Source organism: Stenella coeruleoalba (genome assembly GCF_951394435.1).
Source record: "Stenella coeruleoalba genome assembly, chromosome: 17".
NCBI classification, from domain to species: domain Eukaryota; kingdom Metazoa; phylum Chordata; class Mammalia; order Artiodactyla; family Delphinidae; genus Stenella; species Stenella coeruleoalba.
In genome coordinates this window covers 646224-671649 of record NC_137163.1, presented here as the reverse complement: position 1 = coordinate 671649, position 25426 = coordinate 646224, and the positions used below count along the sequence as shown (strand labels likewise).

Genomic DNA, 25426 nt, shown 5'->3' with positions numbered 1-25426 from the left:
CAATCTCTTCCCTTTAACTGGAGACTTTAATCCATTTACATTTAACGTAACTAATGATATAGTACAATTTATACCTGCTATCTTGATATTTGCTCTCTATGTGTCTTATGTCTTTTTTGCCCCCAATTTCTTCATTATTGTCTTTGTGTGTGTGTGTGTGTGTGTGTGTGCGTGTGTGTGTTATTTTCCAGTGAACAACTTTAATTCCTTTGTTATTTCTTTGACTACATTTTTTGAGTTATTTTCTTAGTGGTTACCCTTGGGATTACAACTGACATCTTAATTTGTAACAATCTGATTTAGATTAAAATTACATTAATTTTAACTGTATTAAAAGATGTTGCTCCTGTATAGCTGTTTACCCCTTCTTAATTTATTGCCACATATTCCACCTCATATATTCTGTGTCTATACCCATAGATTTTTTTTTTTTTTTTTGGCCTCACCACACAGCTTGTGAGATCTTAGTTGTGGCGCATGGGCTTAGTTGCCCTGTGGCAAGTGAGATCTTCCTGGACCAGGGCTTGAACCCATGTCCCCTGGATTGGCAGGCAGATTCTTAACCACTGTGCCACCAAGGAAGTCCCTGCCCCCTTGTTGTGAGAGATGATTTTGACAGATATAGAATTCTCGGTTGGCAAGTTTGTTCTTTCAGCACTTGGAATATGTCATACCACCACCTTCTGGCCTCCATGGTTTCTGGTATGAAATCTTCTGTTAATTTTATTGAGGACCACTTATATGTGATGAGTCACTTCTCTCTTGCTGCTTTCAAGATTCCTTTTCTTTGCTTTTCAACAATGTATAATGTGTACAGGTGTGGACCTCTTTTACTTCATCCTGCTTGGAGTTTTTTAACTTCCTGGATGTGTAGATCCATGTTTTTCATCAAATTTGGAAAGTTTTCAGTCACAATTTCTTCAAATATTCTTTTTGCCCCTCTTTCTCCTCTGCTCCTGAGAATTATGTATAGGTTGGTATGCTTAATGGTGTCCCACAGGTCTCTGGGGCACTGTTAATTTTTCTCTCTATTTTTTTTTTCTGTTTTGCAGACCAGACAATCTCAACCGACCTAACTTCAAGTTTACTAATTCTTTCTTCTACCTGCTCAAATCTGCAGTAGAACCCCATAAGTAAAAATTTTCAATTCCATTATTGTACATTTCAACTCCATAATTTCCATTTGGATCCTGTTTATAATTTCTTTTTACTGACATTCTCTATTTGATGAGATATTATTCTCATACTTTCCGCTAGTTCTTTAGACATAATGGTTTCCTTTAGCTCTTTGAACATATTTTTAAATTTAATTGTTTTTTATTAAAATTTTTTATTATTTTTTTAATTTTTATTGGAGTATAGTTGATTTACAATATTGTGTTAGCTTCTGCTGCACAGCAAAGTGAATCAGTTATACATATACACATATCCACTCCTTTGTAGATTCTTTTCCCATATAGGTCATTACAGAGTATTGAGTAGAGTTCCCTGTGCTATACAGTAGGTCCTCAGTCCTCATTAATTATCTATTTTATACATAGTAGTATGTATATGTCAATCTCAATCTTCCAGTTTATCCCCCCAAACATATTTAAATAGTTAAGATTCCCTAGAGATAGTTTCTATTGATTGGTTCTTTTTTCCCTATTTATAGGCCAGACCTTCTTGTTTCTTTGGATGTCTCATAATTTTTTGTTGAAAACTAGACATTTTCAATGATATAATGTGGCATTTCTGGAAATCAGGTTCCAGGTTTTGTTGCTGTTGCTGCTATGGTAGTTGTGTTTGTGTATTGGCTTTTCTGAACTAATTCTGTCAAGTCTATTATTTGTCATGGGTAGCCACTGAAGTCTCTACCTGGTTAGCTTAGTGGTCAGATAAATGATTGGACAGAAATTTCCTTAAGTGTCTGGAACCAATAAATCTCTGTCATTCCCAAGTGGCTCTGTGTGTATGTGGGACATGCTCTCGGAATTCAGCCAGGCAGTTTACAACTCTGCTTTAGGCTTCACCTGTGCACAGAGACTCAAGGTCAGGTCTTTCATGAGTATATGCACAGCCCTACTTATGTTTTTGACCAACGGTATTCCGGAAATTTGTAGGGCTTTTCAACGCCCCTGTGGACAATGTATTCCCCAGTTCTTCCTTTTAAGCTTTTTGGTTAGTCTGTTATTTGCCCCAGCTGTTCTCCATTGCCTCAGGGAGATTACAGCTTTGAAACTACAACACTTGCCAGTAATTGCCTTCAACAGCCTCGGGGAATAGGCTACTAGCACTGGGCAAGTTGAGCGGGCTCGGCGAGAGGGGCCTTCCAGGGGATCACCTGACTGGTTAAGTAATATCAGTGCTTTGCAGTGAGGGTGTTCTGCCACTGCGCCAGGTCTGGAAATGTTGCTGGACGAAAGCGTGCGATGCCTTCGAAAAGCGGTGGATTCCGGGTTGGGGGCGTCCGGGCGTGGGGGGCGCAGCACCGCTGAGCCCCGGAGACCAGCGGCGGGATCAGGGAAACCAGGGTTGTTGGGAGTTGTCACGGCAACAGAGAGACGCAACGAGGACCCGCCCAACCGCTGGTTTCCACGACGACCGGAGTAGCGCGGCGAGGCGGTGCCCGGCCCTGACTGACAGAGCCCCGCCTCGCCCCCGCCCCGCGCCCTCCCACGCTCCCCGGTTCTCGCGATGTGTAAGCTCTTTCGGCGCCGCAGAGGCCCACGGTAGCGGCGGCCGCGCTGAAGAGGGGCAATATGGCGGCAGCGGCTGTGGCTTCGCTTCGCGGGTTAGGGCTGGGCCCGCGGGGCGCGGGGCTGCCGGGCGCGCGGTCCCGGGGTCTGCTGAGCGGTGCGCGGCCCGGGCAGCTCCCACTGCGAACACCCCAGGTGAGAGCTGGTCTTAACCCTGGCCGCCGCGCGGACCCGCAGGCCGGTGAAGGTCACCGCTGGGAGGCTCCGGGCGCGGGCCGGGCAGCGCGGGAGCAGCCTTCGCACCCGGGCCCCCGCCCCGGCCGGACCCCCGCTGCCTGCCGACCTTGGGAGCAGGGCTGCGCTCCCACCCCTCCGAGCAGCACAGGCACCTGGTGCCGAGCGTGGGGGGCGGCGGGGCGGGCTCGCTGCCGGCTCGGGACTGGGCGCTTCCCCGGGGGGCGCGCCCAGGCCCGCTCCCCTCTCCGGCCTTCCAGACTGGGCCCGCGTCCTAAAGTGACCTCAGCCTGATCTCGGCCAGCTGCTTGTGACCTTGGCCTGCCCCAGCACCCTTGCTCACTTCGGCCCGATTCCTGGCGCAGGATCTAAGAACACGCCTCACAACCCCCCCCCCCCCCCGCCCTCAGGGCCGAATTCCGGTCGAGGGGTCCGCAGCGGGGAGGGTGGGGAGGGCAGTGGCGCGGGAGGTGGCCGGTGCTGGGTGCCTGAGTTGGGAGAGGTAGGCGCTGAGAGTCAGATCCCCAGGTAGGGCTGGGTGGTGTTCTGGCAGGCGCTGAGCGGGACTCTTGCAGGCAGTGTCCCTGTCGTCGAAGTCTGGCCCGTCCCGGGGCCGGAAAGTGATTCTGTCAGCGCTTGGCATGCTGGCGGCAGGGGGTGCAGGGCTGGCTGTGGCTCTGCATTCAGCGGTGAGTGCCAGTGACCTGGAGTTGCACCCCCCCAGCTATCCGTGGTCCCACCGCGGCCTCCTCTCCTCCCTGGACCACACCAGGTGTGTGGCTGGCTGGGGGAATTTCTGGGTGGGCCGGGTGGGGTGGAATCCTCGGCGCCCTTAACCCTTTTTATGTCTCTAGCATCCGGAGGGGTTTCCAGGTGTACAAGCAGGTGTGCTCCTCCTGCCACAGCATGGACTACGTGGCTTACCGCCACCTGGTGGGCGTGTGCTACACAGAGGATGAAGCTAAGGCGCTGGCTGAGGAGGTGGGGACGTGGGGATGCCGAGGACCCACAGATCGGGGCTCCTGCTGTGCTGGACAGCAGGGTTGTGATGGGGCTCTTGGTGGCAGGTGGAGGTTGAGGACGGCCCCAACGAGAACGGGGAGATGTTCATGCGGCCGGGGAAGCTGTCTGACTACTTCCCCAAACCATACCCCAACCCTGAGGCTGCACGAGCGGCCAACAACGGAGCACTGCCCCCTGACCTCAGCTACGTCGTGCGAGCTAGGTACTGGCCTGCGGTGGCCGGGTGTGTGTGTGGCGGGGGACGGCGGGAAGGGCTGCCTCATGCCAGGGGCTGAGGAGACTCCAATCTGGTCCCAGGCACGGTGGTGAGGACTACGTCTTCTCCCTACTCACGGGCTACTGTGAGCCACCCACTGGGGTGTCGCTGCGAGAAGGCCTCCACTTCAATCCCTATTTTCCTGGCCAGGCCATTGGCATGGCGCCTCCCATCTACAATGAAGTCTTGGAGTTTGACGACGGTGAGAGGCCCCCACGCTGGGGGTGGGCAAGCTGGGTCCTACTTTCCCCACTGCCAGGGATGCTCTCCTGGTGTTCTTGGCCCAAGAGTGCCTGCACCTTCCTTGGCTGGGACACTGTGTGTTTCTGAGGAGGCTCATGGGCAGCCTTGAGGCCATCTGTGTGCTGGCTGGTGGTAGGGTGGGTCCCATCCCTTTTGAAGCTGTGGGCAGGAACCCGTCTCTGCCCCACGGTGGAGGATGCTCTTTGGGCTACCCCAAATTGGGCAGGGACACCCACGGGCAGCTCGTACCACTTGTCCTTGGTCCAGGCACCCCAGCTACCATGTCCCAGGTAGCCAAGGACGTGAGTACCTTCCTGCGCTGGACATCTGAACCAGAACATGACCATCGCAAACGCATGGGGCTCAAGGTGAGAGGGCTGGGCGGAGGGGCACAGTGGGCCTGGGGGAGGGGCTGGGCTCCTTCCTGCCTCCCTCCTCTGAGCCTGCCTCCCCCCCAGATGTTGATGATGATGGGCTTGCTTTTGCCCTTGGTCTATGCCATGAAGCGGCATAAGTGGTCAGTCCTGAAGAGCCGGAAGCTGGCATATCGGCCACCCAAGTGACCCTGCCCAGTGTCTGCTTGCTGTCCTGCCTGAATGGGTCCTCAAGCCAAGGAGCCACCCTGGGCCTGTTCAGGTCCCAGCTGGCCCTCCTGGCCAAGCCCCTCTTCCTCTGGGACAGAGGGGAAGGGGCAGGAGACGGGGTTCCAGCTCCAGATCGTTCAGCGCCCATCATGGAAATAAATTAAGTTTCTCAATATACCCATTTGAGCTATTGTGTGATGGGAATACAGGTTTGCAGAGGACTCTGGGACGAAGATCCCTGCCCTCAGAGCTCCCGGGGTGTCCAGTGCAGTGTGGTCAACATTGCCCTGAATGCTGGGAGTCCAGCCAGCAGTGAACGTGGGACAGGAAGCAGAGAACTAGCTGTTAGAGAAAGCGGCAACCTTGACCGGAGTGGAGAGAACCTGGTTCCAGGTGGAAAGGGCTTCGCTTGGCCGGACACGGCCCAGGGACCCAGGGCCCTGCTGCAGTAACCCACCAGTGTCCGTGTATTGAACCACTTGGCCTTCATCCTGCAGGCGGCGGGGAGCCCTGCATAGCATTTCAACCAGGGAGAGGCTGGCCTAAAGTAGGAGCTGCAGGAGCTGTTCCTGGGGCTCAGGGGCAGGCAGGGCTGGGCGGTGGCCGGGAGAGGAGGGGCAGCGCTCAACCTCACCGAGGAAGCAGAGAGGCAGGCGGAGGCCACCCAGAGGTGCTTCTGGTCTCTTGGCTGGGCAGCTGGAGGTGCTGTTGACTCAAGGGTCACGGTCTTTGTGAGGGGACAGCACCTCCTAGCAGTCTGCAGGGCGGCTGGGAGTGGGCTCAGGCCACACGGCCAGACAGTGGCTGGGCTAACACAGCCACGGACCTGTCAGTAGCAAGAGGGCCATGGCGGTGTGTTCTTAGTAGTAGCCCTGGGCCCTGGCTCGGGGCTCTTGTCCTCTGAGCTTTTCTTGTCCCCAAGCAGGGAATGTAAGGGCAGCCTGGTGGGAATAGCCCAGAGGAGTGGGGACCAGCGTGGGGAGGGCAAGAGCAGAGAGGAGAAAGGCAGAGGGAGGGTGTGTGCCTGAAAAACTCTGGTTGGAAAAGGAGGGCCAGTCAGCTGAGGGCTGGGTGGGGCTCAGAGGGCCCAGCCCAGTGGTCAGCAGGCAGGGGGTGTCCTAAGCACCCTTGGGGCCTGGGAGACTTCAGGGGACTTGCGTCCCAAGTATGCTCTTCAGTAGCCACCTGGGCCCAGCTCGGGAGCCGCCACCCCTGCCTCTGCCACTCAGTTTCATCTGAGTGGGGCTGCACCCTGCTCTGCATTCTCCCAGCAGCCCAGTCTGCACAAGGGCACAGTAAAGGGGCACCCAGCTGGCTCACAAGTGTATTTAATGACTCCAGCTCACAGCCCCTCCCTGGCAGCCCCGGTTTTGTCTCCAGCGAGCGGTCAGTCAGCAGAGGTTCCCTGAGAGGTTCAGGAGGGGGTCCAGGGACCTTGGGCCTGGAAGGGAAGGGCCATCCTCTCTCCTTGTAACCTGGGGGCAGGGGCAGAAGATGGGTCATTCTGCTTGTTTTGCCCCCCTGCCCCCATCCCCTCCCCTGCCTCTGCCTCTGCCCCTGGTACCTTTGGTAGCTGCTGGGTGGAGGCTGTGGGAAGGGGGTCCCAAGCACAGGGCCTCTGGGTGCTGCACATCTCACAGCCGGGTCGGCTTGGGGCATTGATGAAGGTGCAGGAAGGGCAGGGCCAGCCGGGCTGGGGAGGTGAGGACACAGTTACTGCTTACCCATTCCTTCAATGCCCACAGCCTCCTAGGCCCTCCCTGCCCAGTCCCTTGCCCACCTGAAGGGGGTTGGGCAGGCTGGAGCCAGCTGGCTGAGGGGCTTGGGGCAGCCCCAGTGACTGAGGAAACAGGCGGCCTAGTTCCCCATCCATCTTCTGGGGGTGCTGAGGATTGCGTCCTGCCATAGAGGGAAAGAGGCTCAGGACCATGTCAGGCTGCACCCCACCTTCCTCATCCCACTCCAATCAAGGACTGACCTGGGGCCTCTCGGGGGGCTGAGAGCAGGTAGAGGAAAGCAGGATCCCCATCCCGCCGGACCCCATAGAAAGCAAGGCTGTATTCGGGGACACACAGGCACCTCCCGATGACCCAGCGCTGCACAGCCGGTGGGAAGCCAAACTCCGAGAATACCTGGGGCCAGAGTGTCGGAATGTCACCCAGGTCCCCCCAGCAGGGCTCCCCAGACCCCGTGCTCACCTGCTCCTGGAGGGCCCCGATGGTGGCGTGGGGGTGGACTGCCAGCGAGATGTGGGCAGAGGACGCAGCATCTTCAACTGTAACCTGTAGCCTGGGCCAGAGCGTAGGTCAGCGGTAAAGACCGGGGACCTGACAGGACTGGGAGGGCGGGGGAGATGGAAGCCCCAGGCCTTACCTGATGGGGCCGGGAGGGAAGCAGGCCTCCTGGAGCTGGATGCTGAGGGCCACGTGATGCTGGGCCAGGATGGCTGCCGCGTGGGCTGCCCGCTTCTCATCGCCACCCTCTATGGCCCGGGTCAGGTGCCCTGCTAGGTCCTCTACAGGGGAGAGAGGGCCGTCACAGCCCCCCGCGGGCTGCCCCCCAGCCCCTCCAGCCCCCTGCCCTTACCTTTCTCCATCAAGTCTCCAGGGCGCCAAGGAAGATCCACCTTGGGCTTGGGGGCCTTGGTTGCAGGTACTTCAAGGAGACTGGGCGGGGAAACAGGGCACGTTTCTGAGCCTAGGGCTGGGGTCAGGCTGTCACTGCCTAGGAGGGAAGATGTGGGGTGGGCTGGTGGTCTGAGCTCTAGCCCCCAGCTGAGTACTCACCCAGGCCTCTGCTCTCTGACCTCAGGTTTCCAGTACCTTTGTCTCCTCCCTCCTCAGCTCAGCCCCTGCCAGGGCCCCGCCTTGGCCACACTTAAAGCCAGGCCTTTTCCCCAGCCTTGGCCCTTGCAAACTCCAGAGGTCCCAGCTGACTCCACTCAGAGCTGCACCTGGCTCTTCCTTGGGCTCTGGAGTCCTTTTGGTCCCTTCTGCTGCCCAGTCCCACCCGTGCCCCTCCTCCACAGAGGCCGGGCCCCCTCTCTTGGCCTGTACAGGCCCTCTCAGCCAGCCAGGAGGCTCCCTGGCCTCGCAGCAGAACCAAAGGAGGTCCTCAGAAGGAGCCCACCCCATACTGCTCACCAGGAGCCCTGGAGTCAAGATGGCCTCTTTTTTTTTTTTTTTTTTTTTTGCGGTACGCGGGCCTCTCTCACTGCTGTGGCCTCTCCCGTTGCGGAGCACAGGCTCCGGACGCGCAGGCCCAGCGGCCATGGCTCACGGGCCCAGCCGCTCCGCGGCATGTGGGATCTTCCCGGACCGGGGCACGAACCCGTGTCCCCTGCATCGGCAGGCGGACTCCCAACCACTGCGCCACCAGAGAAGCCCCAAGATGGCCTCTTTGTTGTCCTCGGGGACCTCCATCCCCTCTCTTGGCTCTACCATCGTCACAGAACACCTTGGGCTGCCCCCATGCCAAACCCTCTCCAGCCGATGCCTGCCCTGGGCATGCTGCCGTCTCTGCTTCTTACCACCCACTTGAGGCCCTGCCCACGCGGTGCTGATGCAGCTCCTGTGGTGGCCTCAGTATTCTGAGCTGTCCTCCCACCGAGATAAGCAGGGCTCCCGAGCACCGAGCCCGAAAGATGTCATGCATACTGTTGCCTTGGGGCTTCTGTACCTGCTGCTCGCAGGACACATGGTTCACCCCATGATCTTTAAATTTCACTCAAGGGTCACCTTAATGAGGATTTCCCTGCCACCCTATTTTAAATTGCAAACCCCTCCCTTCCAGCGCTCCCATCCTTTCCACCATCTGACAGAACTTATTTTACTTATTTCATACGTCTGTCTCCTCTCTGGAAATGCCAGCTCCGAGAGAGCAGGGATTTAAAGTTTTATTCATGCTAAATCTCTAAGGCCTTAAAAGAGTGCTTACTACAGGTGCTGAACACACATTTGGTGAACCAACGAACAACGAATGAACGAAAAAAAAGGCCTTTCCTTCTCTGCAGATGCTGTCGTCTGGACCTCTCTTCATCTCAGTGTATGGTTTTCTTCTCACCTCTGACGGCTGTTCTGATGCATCTGTGGACTTTCCCTGGTGCACTGTCTGCCTTCCCGACCCTCTTCTCTTCCCACTTCTCTCTTCTGGTGATCTTGGTTGACCTTTTCTACCCCCAACCTTTACCTCTTTAGAGCCCCAGCCCCAGTCCACATCCACCTATCTCCCTTCCCTCCCACATGTTTAAAAACTTGACCACCTCTGTGCCCTCCCAAAAAGGTCCTCTATCTGGGAGCTCCCCAGTGTCTGTTCCTTGCAGCTTTCTGTCTCAACCACTCACTCTTCCATTTAAACCTCAAGGAAATCCAGCCAATTCCATCTCCTAAGCATCTCTGAAACATCCTTCTTCTCTCCGGCCCTATCTGCACCACTCACACGAATGCAGGTCTCAACCAGTCTTAAGTAGCTCGAATCTGAGCCTGTCACTCTCCCACCGAATACCTTCCCAAAGCTTTTCATATAGTCCGTCTTCTCACCCAGGTCCTGAGGGCCTGCGTGCTCTGCCCCTCCACATTGTCTGGCACTCCAGGCTCCAGCTCTTCGGTCTCTGTTCCTTTTCTCTACTTCCTCCCTCCTGGGAGTCCTCCCAGAACCCCAGCAGTGGGTAAGGTGGGCTCAGCTTTCCCCACTACTCCCCCCATCGAGACCTGGGGGGTCGGGGCTACTCCTGTTCTCTTGCAGAACTAACACTATCCCGGTCCCAGTGAATCTTCACTCCAGGGCACTGACCATTCTGTCCTTCCACGGTGGCACCTCGGACCAGGGCTGCCCACCGCCGAGCTTCCTGAGGGTTGGCGAAGTGCAGGCTGAGAGCCCCAGGCCCTCCTGGTGGAGGCTGCAGCTCATGCTGGCTGGGGCCTCGGACGGTGTAGGAGACGGACTCCAAGGGCCACTCCAAACTGACCTGAGGAGGGGGAGAGTCCGGGCTCAGTGCCTCCCCCAGCACATACTGCATGATGATCAAAGGAACACGAGGTAACATTTGCAGGCCACTTTCACTGTCCTAAGCCCTTTACACGTATTACCTTATGAAACTCTCACACTAGTCCTACGAAGGGAGGTACCAGCATTATCCCCATTTAACACACAAGGAAACAGAAGCAAAGAAAAGGTAACTGCTCAAGAGCACGCAGCTGGCGAATGGAAGGGCATGGCCTCGGGTTCAGCGGCCAGCCCCCGCCGCCCCCACTCACCGCCCCGGGCCCCGCGCCAAGCAGCTCCAGCCGGAAGCGCCCTGGTCGCTCGGGGTCCGCGCTCAGCTGCAGCCTCCGCAGCTGCGCCTCTGCGTCCGGCCCCGCGCCCAGCGGCCTCACCGCGGCGTGCACGGCCAGGAGCACCGCAGCCGAGCCAGCGTCGGAGGCCGCAGCCGCGCCGTCCGCCGGCGGCGCCATCTCCGGTCCGGTCCCGGCCCGGCCCCACGAGCCCGCTTCCGTGGCCTCGGGCCGCTGAGCGCCTCCACCGGCCGGAAACTGGGACCGCGAGCCTGGGGTTCCGGGCGCCGCCCGAGCGTTGGAGCCGTCTGACCCTCCCGCTTCGCCCACGATGGACATGGCCAGAGGGTCTTCGGACTCCGGCGGGCGAGGCTGGGCTTGGAGGCCTGTATTCTGGGCAAAGCGTCAGGGACTGAAGCACCTGCCACAACTGGAAGGCCCTAGAGGCTCGGCTGGGGGCTGCAGCCCGGCGGCCCTGTCGACCCCCGCGTCTGGCGGGAGCCGGACGCGCTCCTAGGCTCCTTCTGGGCCGCCGCCCGCCTCTCGCCGCCCACCGAACACTCAGTTGCCCCCTCTCGCCCACACCTACAGCACCCGGGGCGGAGCCGGCGAGGGGCCGCGACCAATGAGCGCCAGGGAGGAAGGCGGGTTCGCACGGCCGAGAAGATGACGGACATGCGCCACAGCCAGTAGGAGTGGAAGACGGGACTGAGCGGCGGGTACTGCCCCCAATGGCTCTGCGAGTTCCCGGTCCCGGCGTCTGGAGCGGGCCATTCAGACGCGTGGGGCCGGGCCTGGCGGACGCTTGTTGTTGTCCGGCCCGGGGAGGTAGAGGTCGTTCGCTCGCTTGCTCGGGCCTTCTGTGGCGGTCGGCGGGCAGGTCGGTCGCGATAGTCGGGCGCCGTGCACGGGCGAGGCTATGTCGCGGTGGCAGCTCGGATGGGCCGGCGGGGCCGGGAGTAACGGGACGTCGCTGCGGAGCTTCTTTCCCCGGATACAGTGCGGCCCGAGCGGAGGCCGCGGCGCCGCACTCCGGTCCTGAGGAGTCCGCGCTACCCGGGGCCCGCACCGCCTTCTCACCCGCACCGACGCCAATCGACCTGACCCTGCCTGGTCCGGTCCGGCCCGATTGAGCGCAGAGTAAGCAGGTAGGGGTACGCCCTGTGCCCGGCGCCGACTCGGGCCCTCCAGAACTACAGCCCCCAGCAGGCTTCGCGCTGGAGCGCACGCGCGCCTCCCAAGGCGCACGGCTTCCTGGGACTTGTAGTTCGCGCGGCTTGGCTGGTGTTCCCCTTAGACCCGGCAGACGCTGTAGCGCCCTAGCTGCCCGGCTGACAGGCCCCCCGGGGGCCGCGGGGCCTCCCTCCGCTCCCTGTCGTACTTTCGGAGAAAAACGGAGGAGCTCACTAGAAAGCAGCCTGTAGAACAGGAAAGAGCGCCGCGTCCAGGTGACGGCAGGGCCGAGCCCCAGGTGATCTGGTTCCTAACTGGGTGCGGTTCTTACCCGGGCTGAGGATCCCGGCCGGAGGGGCACCGCAGGAGTCACGTCCCTTCGCGGGCTCGCAGGGCCCCCCTTGGTGGGTAGGGCTCTTGTGTCGGGATGGGGGCTGTTGAGGGAGAGACTAACCCAGCAGCCCCGGGGTTAGCAGGATCCCCGGTGGGTCCCCCAGCCTGGCCCAAGAACTCCTGTGAGGTGCAAGAGGTGTGGCTGATCTGGGGCCTGGACGTGCCGCTCTCATCACCTCTCCCGCCAGTGCTGAAGGCCTGGGAGCAGGCTGCAGGAGGGACCCAAGTTGTTTACAGCGGCGCCACTTACTGGGAGGAGGGCTGAAGGTGGAGCCCCAAGGGCCAGACACCCATGGACTGACCTGCATCCTCAGGCAGCAGTAGCTCTTTGGAGCACAGGACCTCCTCCCCGAGGACATGAAGCTGTTGGAGAACTCCAGCTTCGAGGCCATCAACTCGCAGCTGACCGTGGAGACGGGAGATGCCCACATCATTGGCAGGTGAGGCCGGGGCTCTGGGGCTGGCGTCTCAGAGGTCACTCTGCCCTGTCTCTGGGTTGAGCCTGCGGGGGTGGCGTGCTTCATGGTTGTGCCTGCGTCTCTAGGATTGAGAGCTACTCGTGTAAGATGGCGGGCGATGACAAGCACATGTTCAAGCAGTTCTGCCAGGAGGGCCAGCCACATGTGCTGGAGGCGCTGTCCCCACCCCAGACCTCGGGCCTCAGCCCCAGCAGGTGAGCCGGGCAGGGCCTGCCCACTGTGCACTGGCAAGCGGGGCAGTGCCAGGCTGACGCTTCTCTCTGTGCAGACTGAGTAAGAGCCAGGGTGGCGAGGATGAGGGCCCCCTCAGCGACAAGTGCAGCCGCAAGACCCTCTTCTACCTGATCGCCACGCTCAACGAGTCCTTCCGGCCGGACTACGACTTCAGCAGAGCCCGGAGCCACGAGTTCAGCCGGGAGCCCAGCCTCAGCTGGGTGAGGGTCGGGTCGGGGAAGGGACCTGTAGGCCCACAGCCATCCTTGGCATCCTCCCTTACTCACTGGGGCTCGGCCCGGTTCACGCCTGCTGCCCTGGGTCCTCGTCAGCCCTGACTGTGACCATCCTAGGTGGTGAACGCAGTCAACTGCAGCCTGTTCTCCGCTGTTCGGGAGGACTTCAAGGCCCTGAAGCCGCAGCTGTGGAACGCGGTGGATGAGGAGATCTGCTTGGCTGAGTGCGACATCTACAGGTGAGCTGGCGTCCCTGCAGGTGGGTCCTGGGCGGGTGGCACTTGGGACCTAACACCACATCTCGCCCCACACGCCGCAGCTACAACCCAGACCTGGACTCAGATCCCTTCGGGGAAGATGGCAGCCTCTGGTCCTTCAACTACTTCTTCTACAACAAGCGGCTGAAACGGATCGTGTTCTTCAGCTGCCGCTCTATCAGGTTGGCCGGCACCTGTCCACCTCCCTTCCTTTACCTCCCTGTTTGGCTCACACACCGTTTCCCCAGCCTGGCCCACCCCATTCCTAACTTTGTCCTCCCCAGACACCCTCCCTGGGGTTAGCAGCAGGCTGGGGGTAGGCGGTTTTAAGACTGGTCCCCCCACCCCCAGTGGATCCACCTACACTCCGTCGGAGGCAGGCAATGAGCTGGACATGGAGCTCGGGGGAGAGGAGGAGGAGGAGAGTGGAGGTGGAGGCCGCGAGGGCGGCCACGAGGAGACCAGCACCATGGAAGAGGACAGGTGCGTGACGGTTGCAGTGGCCTCCCTCCCTTCAGCCTGGGGTGTGCAGGGCAGGGTGGGGCCCCCTCTGCCTGGTCTCCTGAGTGTGGGCTCCTCAGAACTCACTGTGTGCCGCCCGTTGCCCAGGGTTCCGGTGATCTGTATGTGAAGAGGAGGAACAGAGGCCCTCGCTTCACCCAGCTTCAAACAGTGCCTGGACCTGCCCACCTGAGGGGCCGCAGGGCCTCCACAGCTGCTGGCCAGATCCTGGCGCTACCACAGCACCAGCGCCACTCCAGGCCACACCTGCCTAGCCCTTTGGCTGTAGCCTGTGGATGTCCCCTCAGCCCCACAGGCTCCCGCTGCCCACGCTGTGGCTGGACTGGACAGCAACGGCACAGGGCCTGGTGGGAAGAGCCACTGCCCCGCCCAAACGAACTGACACGGGCAGGGACAGCTGGACCACAGAGTTTATTTTTGTATTTTGTGCAGGGTCAGGCCTGGACCTGCACACTCCAGCCCAAAGGGCCGGAGACCCAGCAGGCGGTCCCCAGGGGTCATCCGCCCACTTGTACTCCCCACCTTGCCCATCGGGCAGCGTGCACTGAGTGTCACTTTGCTGCAGCTGGTTTGCTTCCAATAAAAGTTTCTGTGACTCAGTGCGCACGGAGGCTCATGAGGCGTGGGGGCGGGGCCTGCGTCGAGGGCGGGGCCTGCTGCGTCCGGTATCCTAGCAACGGTCCTAGAGGGCTGTTGAGCCGCCTGGACCCCGCGGCTCCTGAAATGGAGCCAGAAGTGTGGGACGCAAGCAAGCCCTTTACCATAGAAGGCGACCACCTGATTCCAGACCTGGACCTGTATGATGCCGACATCTACGACGTCCCGGACCCGGGACTGCTCAACGAAGAGGATGGTGAGGTGTCCTGGCCTCGACCCCCAGATGGCCAGCTTGGCCGCAGGCCTCACTCAAGCTCTGGTTCTGTCCTCTGGGAATGCAGCACTCCCCGGGCAGTCCCCTAACCTGGCAGGGCCCTCAGGAGGGGCCTTGGCTGCCCACGACCTCCAGGGTTAGGGGCCCAAAGGCCACACCGACAGGGCTTCCGCTGCCGGTTCGCAGAGTCATCGTTTAAGGAGGCGGCCCCACGGCTTTTTACCAGCAACTCTCGGTGGCAGAATGTGACCCCGAGCGCCCGTGCCCGCCAGCTGTGGCTGCTCCTGCGCACAGGCCTCCAGACTTTGGTGGAAAAGGTGCGGCTTGCCCGTGGCATCCGTCTCAAGGCCTCTTTCCGGCCCAGCCCTTCCCCTAGGGGTCCCCTGCAGGACCCCAGCCCAGATCCTCTTGGCTCCCCTAGGTGGGTGCCGCCTACAGCCCCGCCCCCCAACCCCTGGCCCCCGCCAAGTTTACGGCAGGCTTGCTGGTCCCGGTCCGCAGGAAAAGAGAGCCGAGCTGCACGTGGCGCGCTTGACGCACGGGCTAGAGCTGCTGCGGCGCCTGGAGGTGGCAGCCGGGCTGTGTTCGGTGGCACAGGACCCCATGGGCAGACGCTTCGTGGTGCTGGACGGTGCCGGCCGCCTGCACCTGCGCAGAGAGGATGGCTGGGCACAAGAGAAGCTGCTAGCTCCGGTCGCGCTTACAGGGCTGGTGGCAGTGCCGGGCGAGCTGGGCACTGTGGGCCGCTTTGTGGGCTGGGGCCCAGCGGGGTTGGCCATCCTAAGGTCCGACCTCAGCCTGCTGTGGCAGAGTAAGCCAGTGGAGCGCAGGGTGCCGGGCCGCGAGCCAGTCTGCTGCCTGCCGGTGCCCGACGCCGGGCTGCTGCTGGTGGCGGAGGCGGGCAGAAGCCTGGTGCTCTGGAAGTTCCGTGCAGGGGGTCGCTGCCTGGTTCCCCGTGGGTCCCCTCTGTGGCTGCCGCCAAACCTCTCGGGTGCGCTTGCGCGTCTGGCTCTCGGGCCTCAGCATCCCCCTCACGTCCCACGCTGCTGCGCAGCCTACGGCTCAGCCGTGCTCACCTTTGATCTGCACACCTGGGCTGTCACAGATGTGCGTCGGGATCTGCACAAAACGTGAGGAGGGGCCCAGGGGCTGGTGGGAGAGGGGGAAATCATGAGGTGAGTCCGCGACACAAATCCGGTCGTGGTAGGGGTGCCGGCGCGTGCGCATGCGCGCGCGCGCAGCGCGCGCACACACACACACACACACACACACACACACACACACACACACACACAGAGCAGTCCTGAGTCCAGGGGCCTCCCTCTCCCCCCTCAGCACCATCTCCGACCTGGTGTACTGTAGAGAGGTGGGGGCCATGGTGACAGCTTCCCGGGACAGCACGGTGAAGGTGTGGGAGGCTGACTGGCAGATCCGGATGGTGTTCGTGGGACACACAGGTGCGCCGTGTGTGGCTATTGAGGCCTGGTCTCCCCTCACCCTGGGCACAGCCCTGCCTTTGAGAGCTCCGGGCACAGGATCTCCACGGGCTTCTGGCCAAGCTTCTCCGCCCTGGTCATGACCCTGACCGACGGCTCCCCTTCTCTCAGTCCCTGGTGCTCAGGAGTGACCCGAGCCCCTCCCGCAGGCCCGGTGACTGCGGTGGCCGTGCTCCCGAACACGGCCCTTGTGCTGTCGGCTTCTCAAGACGGGACGCTGCGCACGTGGGACCTGCAGGCAGCGGCGCAGGTGGGTGAGGTGGCGCCGAGCCGCCGGGGCCCGAGCGTGCCGTCGGAGACCGTGAGGCATCTGCTGGCTCCCGCCGGCCCCGGCTGGCCCTTGCTCGCCTTGCGCGCCCGCAGCGTGGAGCTGTGGCGCGTGCGGGAGCTCTACTCGCCATTGGCCCAGCTGTCGGCGCCGGTGCTCCACCTGCAGGTGGCGCCGGCGCTGCCCTCGCCCATGGCCCCGCAAGCGCAGCTGCCCACGCGCCTCGTGTGCGCCTGCGCCGACGGCTCGGTCTACCTGGTGTCGGTCTCCAGCGGACGCACCGTGAGCGCGCTTCTGCTGGAGCCTGAGGACTGCGCGGCCGCCGTGGCCTACTGCCTGCCCCGCGAGGTGCTGTGGCTGATGACGCGCGCCGGGCACCTGCTGTGTGCCAACGCAGCACGCTGCCCCATGCGCGTGCTGCACCGCCTGTGCCCGCCGCCGCCCCCGGCGCCCCGGCCTTGCTGCCTGCACCTCTACAGCCACCTCACGGACCCCGGGAGCGCGTTTGCCGCCTGGGAGATAGTGCGCCAGTACAAGGGCGAGCTGTGCCGCAGTGACGTGGCCGGGGCCTGGAAGGACAAGAACCGGTGGGTGCCGGAGCCAGCCAGGGTTGGGCAAGGCGGCCGGGTCCACACCAACAGGCTGTGGTCACCCATAGGTACCTGCTCGTGGTGGGGCACACTGATGGCACCCTGTCCGTACTTGAGTTGCGCTCCTCGAAGACGGTCTTCCGTACGGAGGCGCACGGCCCAGGCCCCGTCACCGCCATTGCGTCCACCTGGAACAGCATCGTGTCCTCCGGTGGGTACCTCTCCTCCCTCCACGGCCGGCCTGGGAACCCCTTCCCTCCCCAAAGGCCCCACTGTGGCTCCCGTCCCCACAGGGGGAGACTTGACCGTGAAGATGTGGCGCGTCTTCCCGTATGCCGAGGAGAGCCTGAGCCTCCTGCGCACCTTCTCCTGCTGCCGCCCGGCGCTGGTGCTCTGCGCCCTCGGGAATCGCATCACCGTGGGCTTCGAGGACCTGAACAGCGCCACCTATGGCTTGGTGCAGTTTGGCCTGGGCAACAGCCCTCGCTTTGATCACCGGCCCCAGGACGACCCCACGGACCACATCACCGGTGAGCGGGCAGGGCAGAGGTGAAGTCCAGGCCGCCAGATGGCTCTGGCCCCTGACCCTGAGTCCTGGCCCCCCAGGCCTGTGCTGCTGTCCCACACTCAAGCTGTACGCCTGCTCCAGCCTGGACGGCACCATCCGCATCTGGACCGCGGAGAACCGCCTGCTGCGGTGGGCTGGGGGCGGGAGAGGGTTGGGGGCTTGCCTCTGCTGCTGCCTCCGTGTTCTGTTCCAAGGAGCAGGGCCACACTGTCGGTCTGAACAACCCTCCAGGCTCCTGCAGCTGAACGGTGCCCCTCAGGCCCTGAGCTTCTGCAGTAACAGTGGGGACCTGGTGCTGGCCCTGGGCTCCTGCCTCTGCCTGGTGGCCCACAGGCTCTACCTGCCCACATCTTACCTGATTAAGGTGTGCACTGAGCACAGGTAGGCAGGGTGGGGCTGCTGTGGGCAGACCAGCCACCGAGGCCAGGGCTCCAGGCTCCTTTCCCCCGCTCAGAAGCTGTGCCAGGATGTCCCTGATGTGGTGGATGACCCTCCACTGCCGCTGACCAGCCAGGAGTCGCTGACCTCAGCCCAGCTGCAGAGGCTCGCCAGCCTGCGCGGGGTCGCCAGCCTCAGGTCTGCCGGCAGGCCCAACCGAGCCGTCCCGGAGGCCCCGACCTGGCTCCCCTGGGTCAGGGCCTGGCCGAGTGCTCCCAACCTGAGACCCCAGGGCTCCCAGGCCCCTTGGCCACCCACCGCAAGCCCGTCCCAGTGCCGGCCTTCCCACTCGTGGCTGTTTGTGGTTCCCCGCCAGGGGCCTGGCCACCACCCCTGGGTCCCTGGCCCAGCCTCTGCCCTATCCCACTGGTAATGCCACCCAGTGTCCCACCTGTGTCCTTCCCTGTCTGCAGCGCAGCCTCGTCTTTCATCCACTGCCCGACGGCCACGCCTCAGCAGCCAGTGTTGGAGAAGGTGGGGTGGCTCCTGACCCCTTCTCCACCTCAGTGGCCCAGCCCTGCCCCCCGACCCCGGCTCAGGCCCTTCCCCTTCAGTCCCTGGGCCAGGCCTGGGATCCCTGTGCTTGTCTAGGGGCACGCAGCAAGGCTCAAGGAAGAATGCGCTGACCCCTGACCCTCACCCCAGGACTTGGAAGCCTTCATTGCCCGGGACCAAGACCTTCAGCAGCTGAAACTGGGGCTGGTGGGCCCTGCAGCCCGGCCCTCACCCTCCTGGCAGCAGTGCCAGGAGGCCTTTGATAACTACCTCCGTCTGATTTATGGCCCTGGTCTGCTGGTGAGTGTGGGGCCTCCCCAGTCCCTCCCTTCACCCGGAGCCTCTGACACTGCCCGTCTGCCCTGCCCTCCCTGCCAGGGCAGGTATTCCGGAGGAGAGTCCCAGCAGTGGAGCACCGTGACCCTCACAGTGGAGAGACAGACCTGGGACGTGTGCGCCCTGCCCAGAGACGTCCCCGATCTCGGGGGCGTTGAAGCCTCGCCACCACAGGATCTTGGGACCCTGGGCCAGCGCTTTGCCCGACCACCCCAAGTCCCCTTGCCTCCCCCCACCACCCACCGGAGGTTGCACAGCAGAGCACCCCAGGTGAGGCTTACCACCACTCCCACCCCTCTGCCGTCACCTCATGGTCCCCACCCCACCCCCTGACGACTCCTTCCACCCCAGCTGCTGGCCCGCTCCTCCCCGAGCCACGAACTGGGCCTTAGTCTGCAACTGCAGCTGCAGTTGGAGCGGCTCCACGGGGAGAAGCCTGTGGCCCCGGATCCACTGTCCTCCCACCTGCAGCGCAGGGTGAGGGGCCCAGGTGGGTGGAGGCTGCCGCCCGAAGGCAGAACTGCAGGGACACTGGAGGCCAAACTCGGCTCTGATCCCTGTCCCATCCCCAGATCCCCCTGCTGCTGAAGAGGCGGCCCCAGGAGCATCTCTCCAACCCCAGGGGCTTCTTCCCTGCCGCTGTTCAGCCCTATGAGGTGAGACCCCTCGCTGTCCTGAGGCCCTTCCCTCCCCGGGGGGGGCCCTCCTTATGTACCCCATGTCCCCTTTGCTGTAAGCCTTTGTGCCCAGCTCTGACCCGAGGGCCAGGCCCACCTGCACCCCTCACCCCGGGCCCGGTTTTGCCGCTGCTGCTCTCCGTGTGCCCTAACTCCTCACTCCGGGAACTGGCTGCCAGAGGGCCAGGGACTTCGGAGCTGGAGCCAGGCGGAGCCAGAGCCTCTGCCAGCGGTCGCTCCTGCAGCCACTCCCTAGCGCGAGGGCCGGGGGGCTGGGGCCTCTGTGCACTTTGTCTGCGAGACCAGAGTCCCCTCCCTTGAGGGGAGCAGAGTCGGTGGGAGCTGGCCTTCCCACTCTCTCCCCCTCCAGATGCCCAGACAGGCCCAGCCCCTTCTCCCCACACATCTGGCACTCTTACCTTCCCAGGTGGGTAACGGATCCTTCCAGCTGCTACTCCATCTACCCAAGCCCCCAGTAACACCCCCTCGAGCTCCCATTGTCCCCTTCTTTTTTTTTTTTATTTTTTGGCCACGCTGCGTGCCTTGTGCAATCTTAGTTCCCCGACCGGGGATTGAACCCCGGCCCAGCAGTGAAAGCACGGAGCTAACCAGTGGACCGCCGAGGGAGTCCCTTCTACTGCCCCCTTCTTATCAGCGTCTCTGCTCCAGGACCGGGGGCTGAGTCCTGTGGAGACCATGTGGGTGTCAGGGCTCCCCAGAGGCCGGCTGTTACCCAGATCTCCGTCCTCAGTTACCACAGCTGATGCCACACTCACTGCCTGCCCTTCGGCCTGATATCTAGAGATTCTCTCTTCCTGTCTGTGTGTCGTGGGCAGGGCGTGCGAGCCCCACTCAGCTCTTGGACGTCAGGCGGGCAGAGCTGGGCTGGTGGCGGGGGTGCCCTGCCAGCGTGGTCTCTGGGGCAGGTGGAGTCCAGGCCCTCAACCTGCCCCGCTGTGCTCCACCTGCAGTACTGGCGGCGGCCCATCCGCTTCCCGGGCTGCGTGCCCAACTCGGTGGTGCTGCAGCAGATGTGGCTGCCTGTGGAGGTCAGCGGCCTCGGAGCCCTGGGCCGCTGCGAGAGCAAGGCAAGGGGCGGGGCGAGGCGGGGCGGGGTCTGCAGGGGGCGGGGCCGGATCCCTGCCGCGCCCGTGGCCACGCCTCGCTCTCCACTTCGCAGCCTGGAGGGAGCCCGGACGACCCGTGGCTGCCGCGGCAGGAGAAGCTGACCCAGTTGTTGGGAGGGGAGGGGGAGGAGGAGGGCGAGCAGGGTCTGGACTGGGCCTCGGACTCGCAGCGCCGCCACACGCAGCTCTCCGACCAGCTGCCGGAGCAGGAAGCTCAGGTGGGCGTCCGGGGCTGGGCTGGGCAGCGGCGCAGGAGCTGCCTGAGGCGGGCAGGGTCTGCAGCTGCTGCCGCTGCCCCTAGAGCCCCGAGGGTCGCATCCCGAAGCCCATGGGCTCCCGCGAGGACACCGCCAGGGCCGAGACCTGTCTTCACTGCCCCCAGTTCCACTACGGGCACTCGCTCTGGGAAGAGAGCTGCGTGCATCTGCCTAGGTTCCTGCTTTTTTTCGTCGGCCAGAACTGGTTCAAAAAGCTCTTCCCCATCTTCACTCTGCAGGTTCGGGGGAGTTTGGGAGGCACGGGCTCAGGTACGGGAGGGGGAGGCTGGAGCGCCCGGGTGCGGCGCAGGGGGCCAGGCCTCAGCACCAGATCCCTGCAGGCGTACCCCGAGGTGGGCACGGTGGAGGGCCTGGCCTCGCTGTTCATGGACCTGCTGGACGAGGCCTCTTGGGCAGACCGTGTGCACATCCTGCACGCGCTGCTGAGGCTGCTGCCCGACGTCAGCAGAGACCTCTGTAGCCGGCTGCACGGCATCCTCGTGCGCTTGCTCAACCTGGACCAGCCCCCCAGCCTCCAGGTGAGCCCCTAGTCCCGAGACCCGCCCCGCCCCGCCCCACCCCACCCCAGGCCTCGGGCCCCAGTGTCGCTCCCCCTGCGCTCAGGACAGGATGCAGAAGCAGTTTGTGATGCTGGCGCTGCAGCTGCTCCGGGCCTGCTCCCTGGAGTCCCGCGAGGTGGTGCTGGAGCTCCTGTGCTACGTCCTTTACTCGCCAGCCTCCTGCTGGTGAGTTCCGCTCCCTTCCCTCCCTCCTCCCCGCTGCTGCCAGGGAGGCCGCCCAGAAGCCTCCCACGCCTGTACACCTGTCCCAGGCCGGACCTCAGGAAGCTGCTGGAAGGACTCGGCCTTCAGGACCCGCACGGCCTCCTGTTCAAGGAGATGACGACCTGGGTCCAGGGCCCGGAGCGCGCCTCCAAGGCCGCACTGCGCAAGCGCTGCTGCCAGAAGCTGGAGGAGATGGTCGGGCAGCTGAAGGTCTGGGCGGGGGCGGGAGTGGGGGCGGGGCGGGGCGGGGGCGGGCCACCTGCCCGCAGAGCCTCTCGCCTTCTCCCCAGGCTTTTCCCAAGTGCAGAGGGGAGAGCCAGGTGAGGCCAGCGGGCTCCTTGCCCCGCTCTGGCTCTGCGCCTCTTCCATCCTCCCCCATCCCTCACCCCTCCCCCATCTCCCGGGATCTTCCTGCGTCTCCCCAGGAGGGAGTCTGGGGTGGGGTCTCAGGCTTGGAGCCATGGGCAGCACCTCTCCAGCCTCCGCTGGCCAACTCCCCAGCAGACGGAAACTGTGCCGCCACCCGTAGCCAAGTCGTCAGGGATGCTGCCCGAGGTCTCAGAGACCTCAGCACTTCACCCTCCTTCGAAGGAGACCCTGTCGCAGATTTCCATGGTCTCCGGGGCAACTGTTCATATCTCTGTGATGCCCTCGAGCGTCTCCCGGACGCCCTCACCGGTGGTCTCACCCGGAGAGCCGGACTTGGCCGCCCTGGAGTTGCAGGCCCAGCAGACGCTTGCACAGATGCGCTTTGGGCGGACCCAACGTGCACTGTCTGGGACACTGACGCACTTCGGCCCCTTGCCTGAGGCCCACTTGGGATCCTCCGCGCCAGCTGCACTGCCTGATGAGCCACTGCCTCTGGAGCAGACGACCTGGTCACAGTCAAAACTGCTGGACCTGGGGCCCATCAACGCACTCAACTTCTTCTGCGAGCAGCGTGGGGCTCGGCAGCAGGACCCCCTGCAGGAGGAGCCCAAGACCCCGCCCCCTCGCCCGCCCCCACGGACGCCCAGCATGGTGGTGCCACAGCCCCGGGAACCCCAGTGAGCACGCCACGGGTCCCTGGAAGAGGCTGGGGCAGAGCCTGTGTGGAACAGCTGAGGCGTGGGCTTAGCCAAACCCGCTTCCTTATCCTCCAGGCACTACTCCATCCTCCGGCTTCAGGAGGCCAAGGTCCAGAGGTCTCCAATGAAACTGAGGGGTGAGTAGGGACAGGGGTAGAAGTCGGACCTGACCTCTACCCCACCCCAGCCCAGTTCCCGCGGAGCACTGACCCCACCCCAAGGCCTCACTATACTGCTGGCCCCCAGGCCGAATGCTGTCCCGGCTCTGGGCGGGCCGCACCCTGGATGGTGCCGTCCGGATGCTGAAGCTGCCACTGCCCCGGGTGGAACTGCAGCCTTTCCCCCCAGACTGGCCCAGGCCGGCCCATCCGCTGCCCCCGCAGCTCCTGCAGCCTGCCCTGCAACGCTACTTTCTGCCAGATGACACGGACCCTGACAGCTACAGCTGAGCTGGCTGGTGACCCTGGCCTGACCCTGCCTCCCCCTTTTCCCTCCAGCATGGAGTCAGGACATGGCTCTCCAGCCGGCTGTTCACCTCAGCCAAGGCCCAGGGCCCGAATAAAGTCCAGAGGCCACGGCCAGCTCACTTTCACCTTTGGGGGCCCCTGATGTGGGCGAGGGGGGGGTCTGGCTGGTGTGTCACGAACCTGCTGGTGGCCAGCTGCATGTGTGAGGCAGGAGCTGGGGGACTGGTGGGGTCTGGGATGGGACAGGGTCTGGGCTCGGGTCAGCACGTGGTAGAGCAGCGTTCTCGGTGCGGGAGGGCCTGTCTGCCCAGAGAGGGAACCTGCCGCACGGGCGTGGCCCTGCTCAGGCACTCAGCCACGGTGCTCAGGAGGGGAGGGGGAGACTAACGGGTGGGCCGGGGAGAGGGGAGGGTCTGGGTGGTCGCAGGTGTGTGTGGGGGAGCTTGCAGTCATTTGATGCAGGTGAAACCAGGAGTCGGTCGGAGCTTTGCTACCTTTAGGCTGGAAAGGAGAAAAATTAATGAAGAGGCCCCGTCTGCTTTATCCGAGAAGCAGTAAAGGGGCAGTGTTCTCTGGACCTTTCAACCTAAAAGTCACCAGGAGATTCACCTTGTCTGTGAAGCACGGGGTCTCGGGGCCTCGGCCTTCTTCTGAACTGCCGTGACCTCAAAGGGCACTGACCCAACCACACGTGGAGCCCACGTGCGCACTTACTAGGACGGCTTTTGTGACGGGCCTGTTCTAGCTTTCTGTATCCTGCTGCTGGGTTGCCTGAGCAGCGATCTCTTTCCTGTATTTTCAGCCTCTGACTTTACACATTTCTGCTCAATGGCTTTGTGGTTAAAATTGGTCTCCCACACCTTTCCCACAGCCCCTAACCTGTGCAGGGGCTCTTGTCACAGGGCTGCTGAGTGGGCCGCTCTTTCCTAGGCCAAGGAGGGCCAGCAGTGCCAGGTCCAGATAACTGAAAAACTGGACGTTTTTATAAAAGGAACTGTACCTGCTACAACAAGGACTGAGGCCCGTAGTAGTCTGCATCTACTGGTGTTTCTATGTTTCGAATTACAGAAGCAATAAATGCTTTAAAAAATACAGACATGGGAATTCCCTGGCAGTCCAGTGGTTGGGACTCTGCGCTTTTACTGCCGAGGACTCAGGTTCGATCCCTGGCTGGGGAACTAAGATTCCGCAAGCCACGCGGTGCAGCCAAAAAGAACCACCAACATACAAACGTGAGAAAGTAGGGCAAGAGTTTAAACAGCTCCAAATCCCCGCTAATCGTGAAGGAAAACACTAATATATTTATTAATACGTATTAATATATAACTTTTAAAATTAGGAAATATATTAATGAAAATATACCATTAAGAGAGTAAAAAGTCAGGCCACAGAGTGGGAGAACATATTTGAAATACATGTAACTAAAAATGGCTTGTCTCCAAAATATATAAAGAGGTTCTACAAATTAATAAAAAAAATCACACAACCCAATTAAATGTACAAAACGCTAGAATGGGATTTCCACTATAGATGTTAAAGTACCACATATATATATAGCAAACATAAATGCATATTTTTGTCCACTTCCTGACTGTGTGGCGTTCAACAAGTTACCTGTGTTCTCTGAGCCTCAGTTTCCAGTCTATGAAATGTGGATAATAATGCTATGACACCTCACAGGACTGCTGTGAGGATTAAATGAATTGTTATATCTAAAGAACTTGGGAACAGTGCTGAGCACAGCGTAGGTAGATAGAAAACAAAGCCGGAACCCTTCCTCACATCATTCATGAGAGTAATTTTCAGATGAAGATTGTAATGTAGAAAATAAAACTATAAATATATCAGAAGGTAATTTAGAAAAATAATTAACTTAGAACACTCAGAAAAGACAGATATATTTGCTGATTAAAAAAAAAAGTTATGGCAAAGACAAAACTCAAAGCAGATCATACATGTAAATGTAAAATTATAAAAATTTAGCCTTAGAAAACAGGCAAAAGAAACAAAACAGACATTTCACCCAAGAGAAGATGAAGATGGCAAACGAGCACATGAGAAGATGCTCCACACACCGTCCATTGGGAAGTGTTAATTAAGAATGGCTCAGATTTAAAAAGGGACGCCACCAGATGCTGGAGATGTGGAGCAGCTGGATCTGTGTACGATGCTGGCGGGAATGTAAAATGGTCCAGACGCTGGAAAGCAGTTTGGCAACTTCTTGAAAAGCAGGACTCAGCAATCATACTGCTGGGCATTTATCCCAGAGAAATGAGGACTTACGTCCACACGAAACCATACTATGCACCACTGTTTACAGCAGCTTTATTTGTAACAGCCCCAAACTGGCGATGACACAAAGGTCCTCAACAGGTGAATGGCTGGCCAATCTGTGGCACATCCACACCATGGAATACTTC

The 25426-nt window shown here is 61.1% G+C and overlaps 4 protein-coding genes across 7 annotated transcripts; 3 read left to right on the top strand and 1 right to left on the bottom strand.

The window, feature by feature from the left end:
• Positions 1-2686: 2686 nt before the first annotated feature.
• Positions 2687-5195, top strand: CYC1 (cytochrome c1). Its single transcript, XM_079901766.1, has 7 exons — positions 2687-2873; positions 3488-3684; positions 3767-3893; positions 3980-4137; positions 4233-4393; positions 4702-4802; positions 4893-5195. Exons 1-7 carry the CDS (start codon positions 2742-2744, stop codon positions 4995-4997), a joined length of 981 nt encoding a protein of 326 aa, XP_079757892.1. The 5' UTR covers positions 2687-2741; the 3' UTR covers positions 4998-5195.
• Positions 5196-6296: 1101 nt separating this feature from the next.
• On the bottom strand, positions 6297-10892 carry SHARPIN (SHANK associated RH domain interactor). Of its 3 annotated transcripts, none has more exons than XM_079901690.1 (9): positions 10881-10892; positions 10274-10684; positions 9810-9984; positions 7605-7742; positions 7392-7533; positions 6997-7307; positions 6799-6917; positions 6583-6711; positions 6297-6493 (listed from the first exon to the last, which is right to left on the bottom strand). In XM_079901690.1, exons 2-9 carry the CDS (start codon positions 10628-10630, stop codon positions 6410-6412), a joined length of 1455 nt encoding a protein of 484 aa, XP_079757816.1. In that variant the 5' UTR covers positions 10631-10684; positions 10881-10892; the 3' UTR covers positions 6297-6409. The 3 variants fall into 3 exon arrangements, with proteins under 3 accessions (XP_079757816.1, XP_079757817.1, XP_079757815.1); XM_079901691.1 differs by lacking the exon at positions 10881-10892 and having other exon boundaries at positions 6997-7150; positions 7217-7307; positions 10274-10874; XM_079901689.1 differs by lacking the exon at positions 10881-10892 and having other exon boundaries at positions 10274-10874.
• Positions 10893-10954: 62 nt separating this feature from the next.
• Positions 10955-14141, top strand: MAF1 (MAF1 homolog, negative regulator of RNA polymerase III). 2 transcript variants are annotated; one of them, XM_079901676.1, is made up of 8 exons: positions 10957-11439; positions 12172-12297; positions 12402-12530; positions 12605-12770; positions 12903-13024; positions 13105-13224; positions 13394-13525; positions 13652-14141. In XM_079901676.1, the coding sequence occupies exons 2-8, from the start codon at positions 12215-12217 to the stop codon at positions 13671-13673; spliced, it is 774 nt and encodes a 257-aa protein (XP_079757802.1). In that variant the 5' UTR covers positions 10957-11439; positions 12172-12214; the 3' UTR covers positions 13674-14141. The 2 variants fall into 2 exon arrangements, with proteins under 2 accessions (XP_079757803.1, XP_079757802.1); XM_079901677.1 differs by lacking the exon at positions 13652-14141 and having other exon boundaries at positions 10955-11439; positions 13327-13438.
• An 18-nt stretch (positions 14142-14159) lies between these two features.
• Positions 14160-23085, top strand: WDR97 (WD repeat domain 97). The gene is given in 25 exon segments (XM_079901791.1): positions 14160-14511; positions 14542-14839; positions 14841-15565; positions 15771-15892; positions 16081-16786; positions 16858-17000; positions 17083-17319; positions 17396-17486; positions 17589-17721; positions 17812-17933; positions 18209-18269; positions 18441-18590; positions 18669-18911; positions 18914-18969; positions 18971-19103; positions 19199-19282; positions 20275-20524; positions 20527-20648; positions 20732-20926; positions 21029-21226; positions 21312-21433; positions 21520-21682; positions 21803-22518; positions 22615-22676; positions 22786-23085. Coding segments are annotated over 25 exon segments (5667 nt in total). The 5' UTR covers positions 14160-14179; the 3' UTR covers positions 22989-23085.
• Positions 23086-25426: the final 2341 nt, after the last annotated feature.

What these genes read in the sequence shown, in the direction of transcription:
- SHARPIN (XM_079901690.1), bottom strand. Translation starts at nt 10,630, where the DNA reads ATGTCCATCGTGGGCGAAGCGGGAGGGTCAGACGGCTCCAACGCTCGG. An exon ending in TTGGCGCGGGGCCCGGGGCG is followed by an intron (nt 9,985 to 10,273) that starts GTGAGTGGGGGC and finishes CCCCCTCCTCAG; the next exon opens with GTCAGTTTGGAGTGGCCCTT. An exon ending in TTCCCTCCCGGCCCCATCAG is followed by an intron (nt 7,308 to 7,391) that starts GTAAGGCCTGGG and finishes GCTCTGGCCCAG; the next exon opens with GCTACAGGTTACAGTTGAAG.
- CYC1 (XM_079901766.1), top strand. Translation starts at nt 2,742, where the DNA reads ATGGCGGCAGCGGCTGTGGCTTCGCTTCGCGGGTTAGGGCTGGGCCCG. An exon ending in TCCCACTGCGAACACCCCAG is followed by an intron (nt 2,874 to 3,487) that starts GTGAGAGCTGGT and finishes GGACTCTTGCAG; the next exon opens with GCAGTGTCCCTGTCGTCGAA. An exon ending in CTAAGGCGCTGGCTGAGGAG is followed by an intron (nt 3,894 to 3,979) that starts GTGGGGACGTGG and finishes TCTTGGTGGCAG; the next exon opens with GTGGAGGTTGAGGACGGCCC.
- MAF1 (XM_079901676.1), top strand. Translation starts at nt 12,215, where the DNA reads ATGAAGCTGTTGGAGAACTCCAGCTTCGAGGCCATCAACTCGCAGCTG. An exon ending in GGGAGCCCAGCCTCAGCTGG is followed by an intron (nt 12,771 to 12,902) that starts GTGAGGGTCGGG and finishes TGACCATCCTAG; the next exon opens with GTGGTGAACGCAGTCAACTG. An exon ending in TTCAGCTGCCGCTCTATCAG is followed by an intron (nt 13,225 to 13,393) that starts GTTGGCCGGCAC and finishes CCCCACCCCCAG; the next exon opens with TGGATCCACCTACACTCCGT.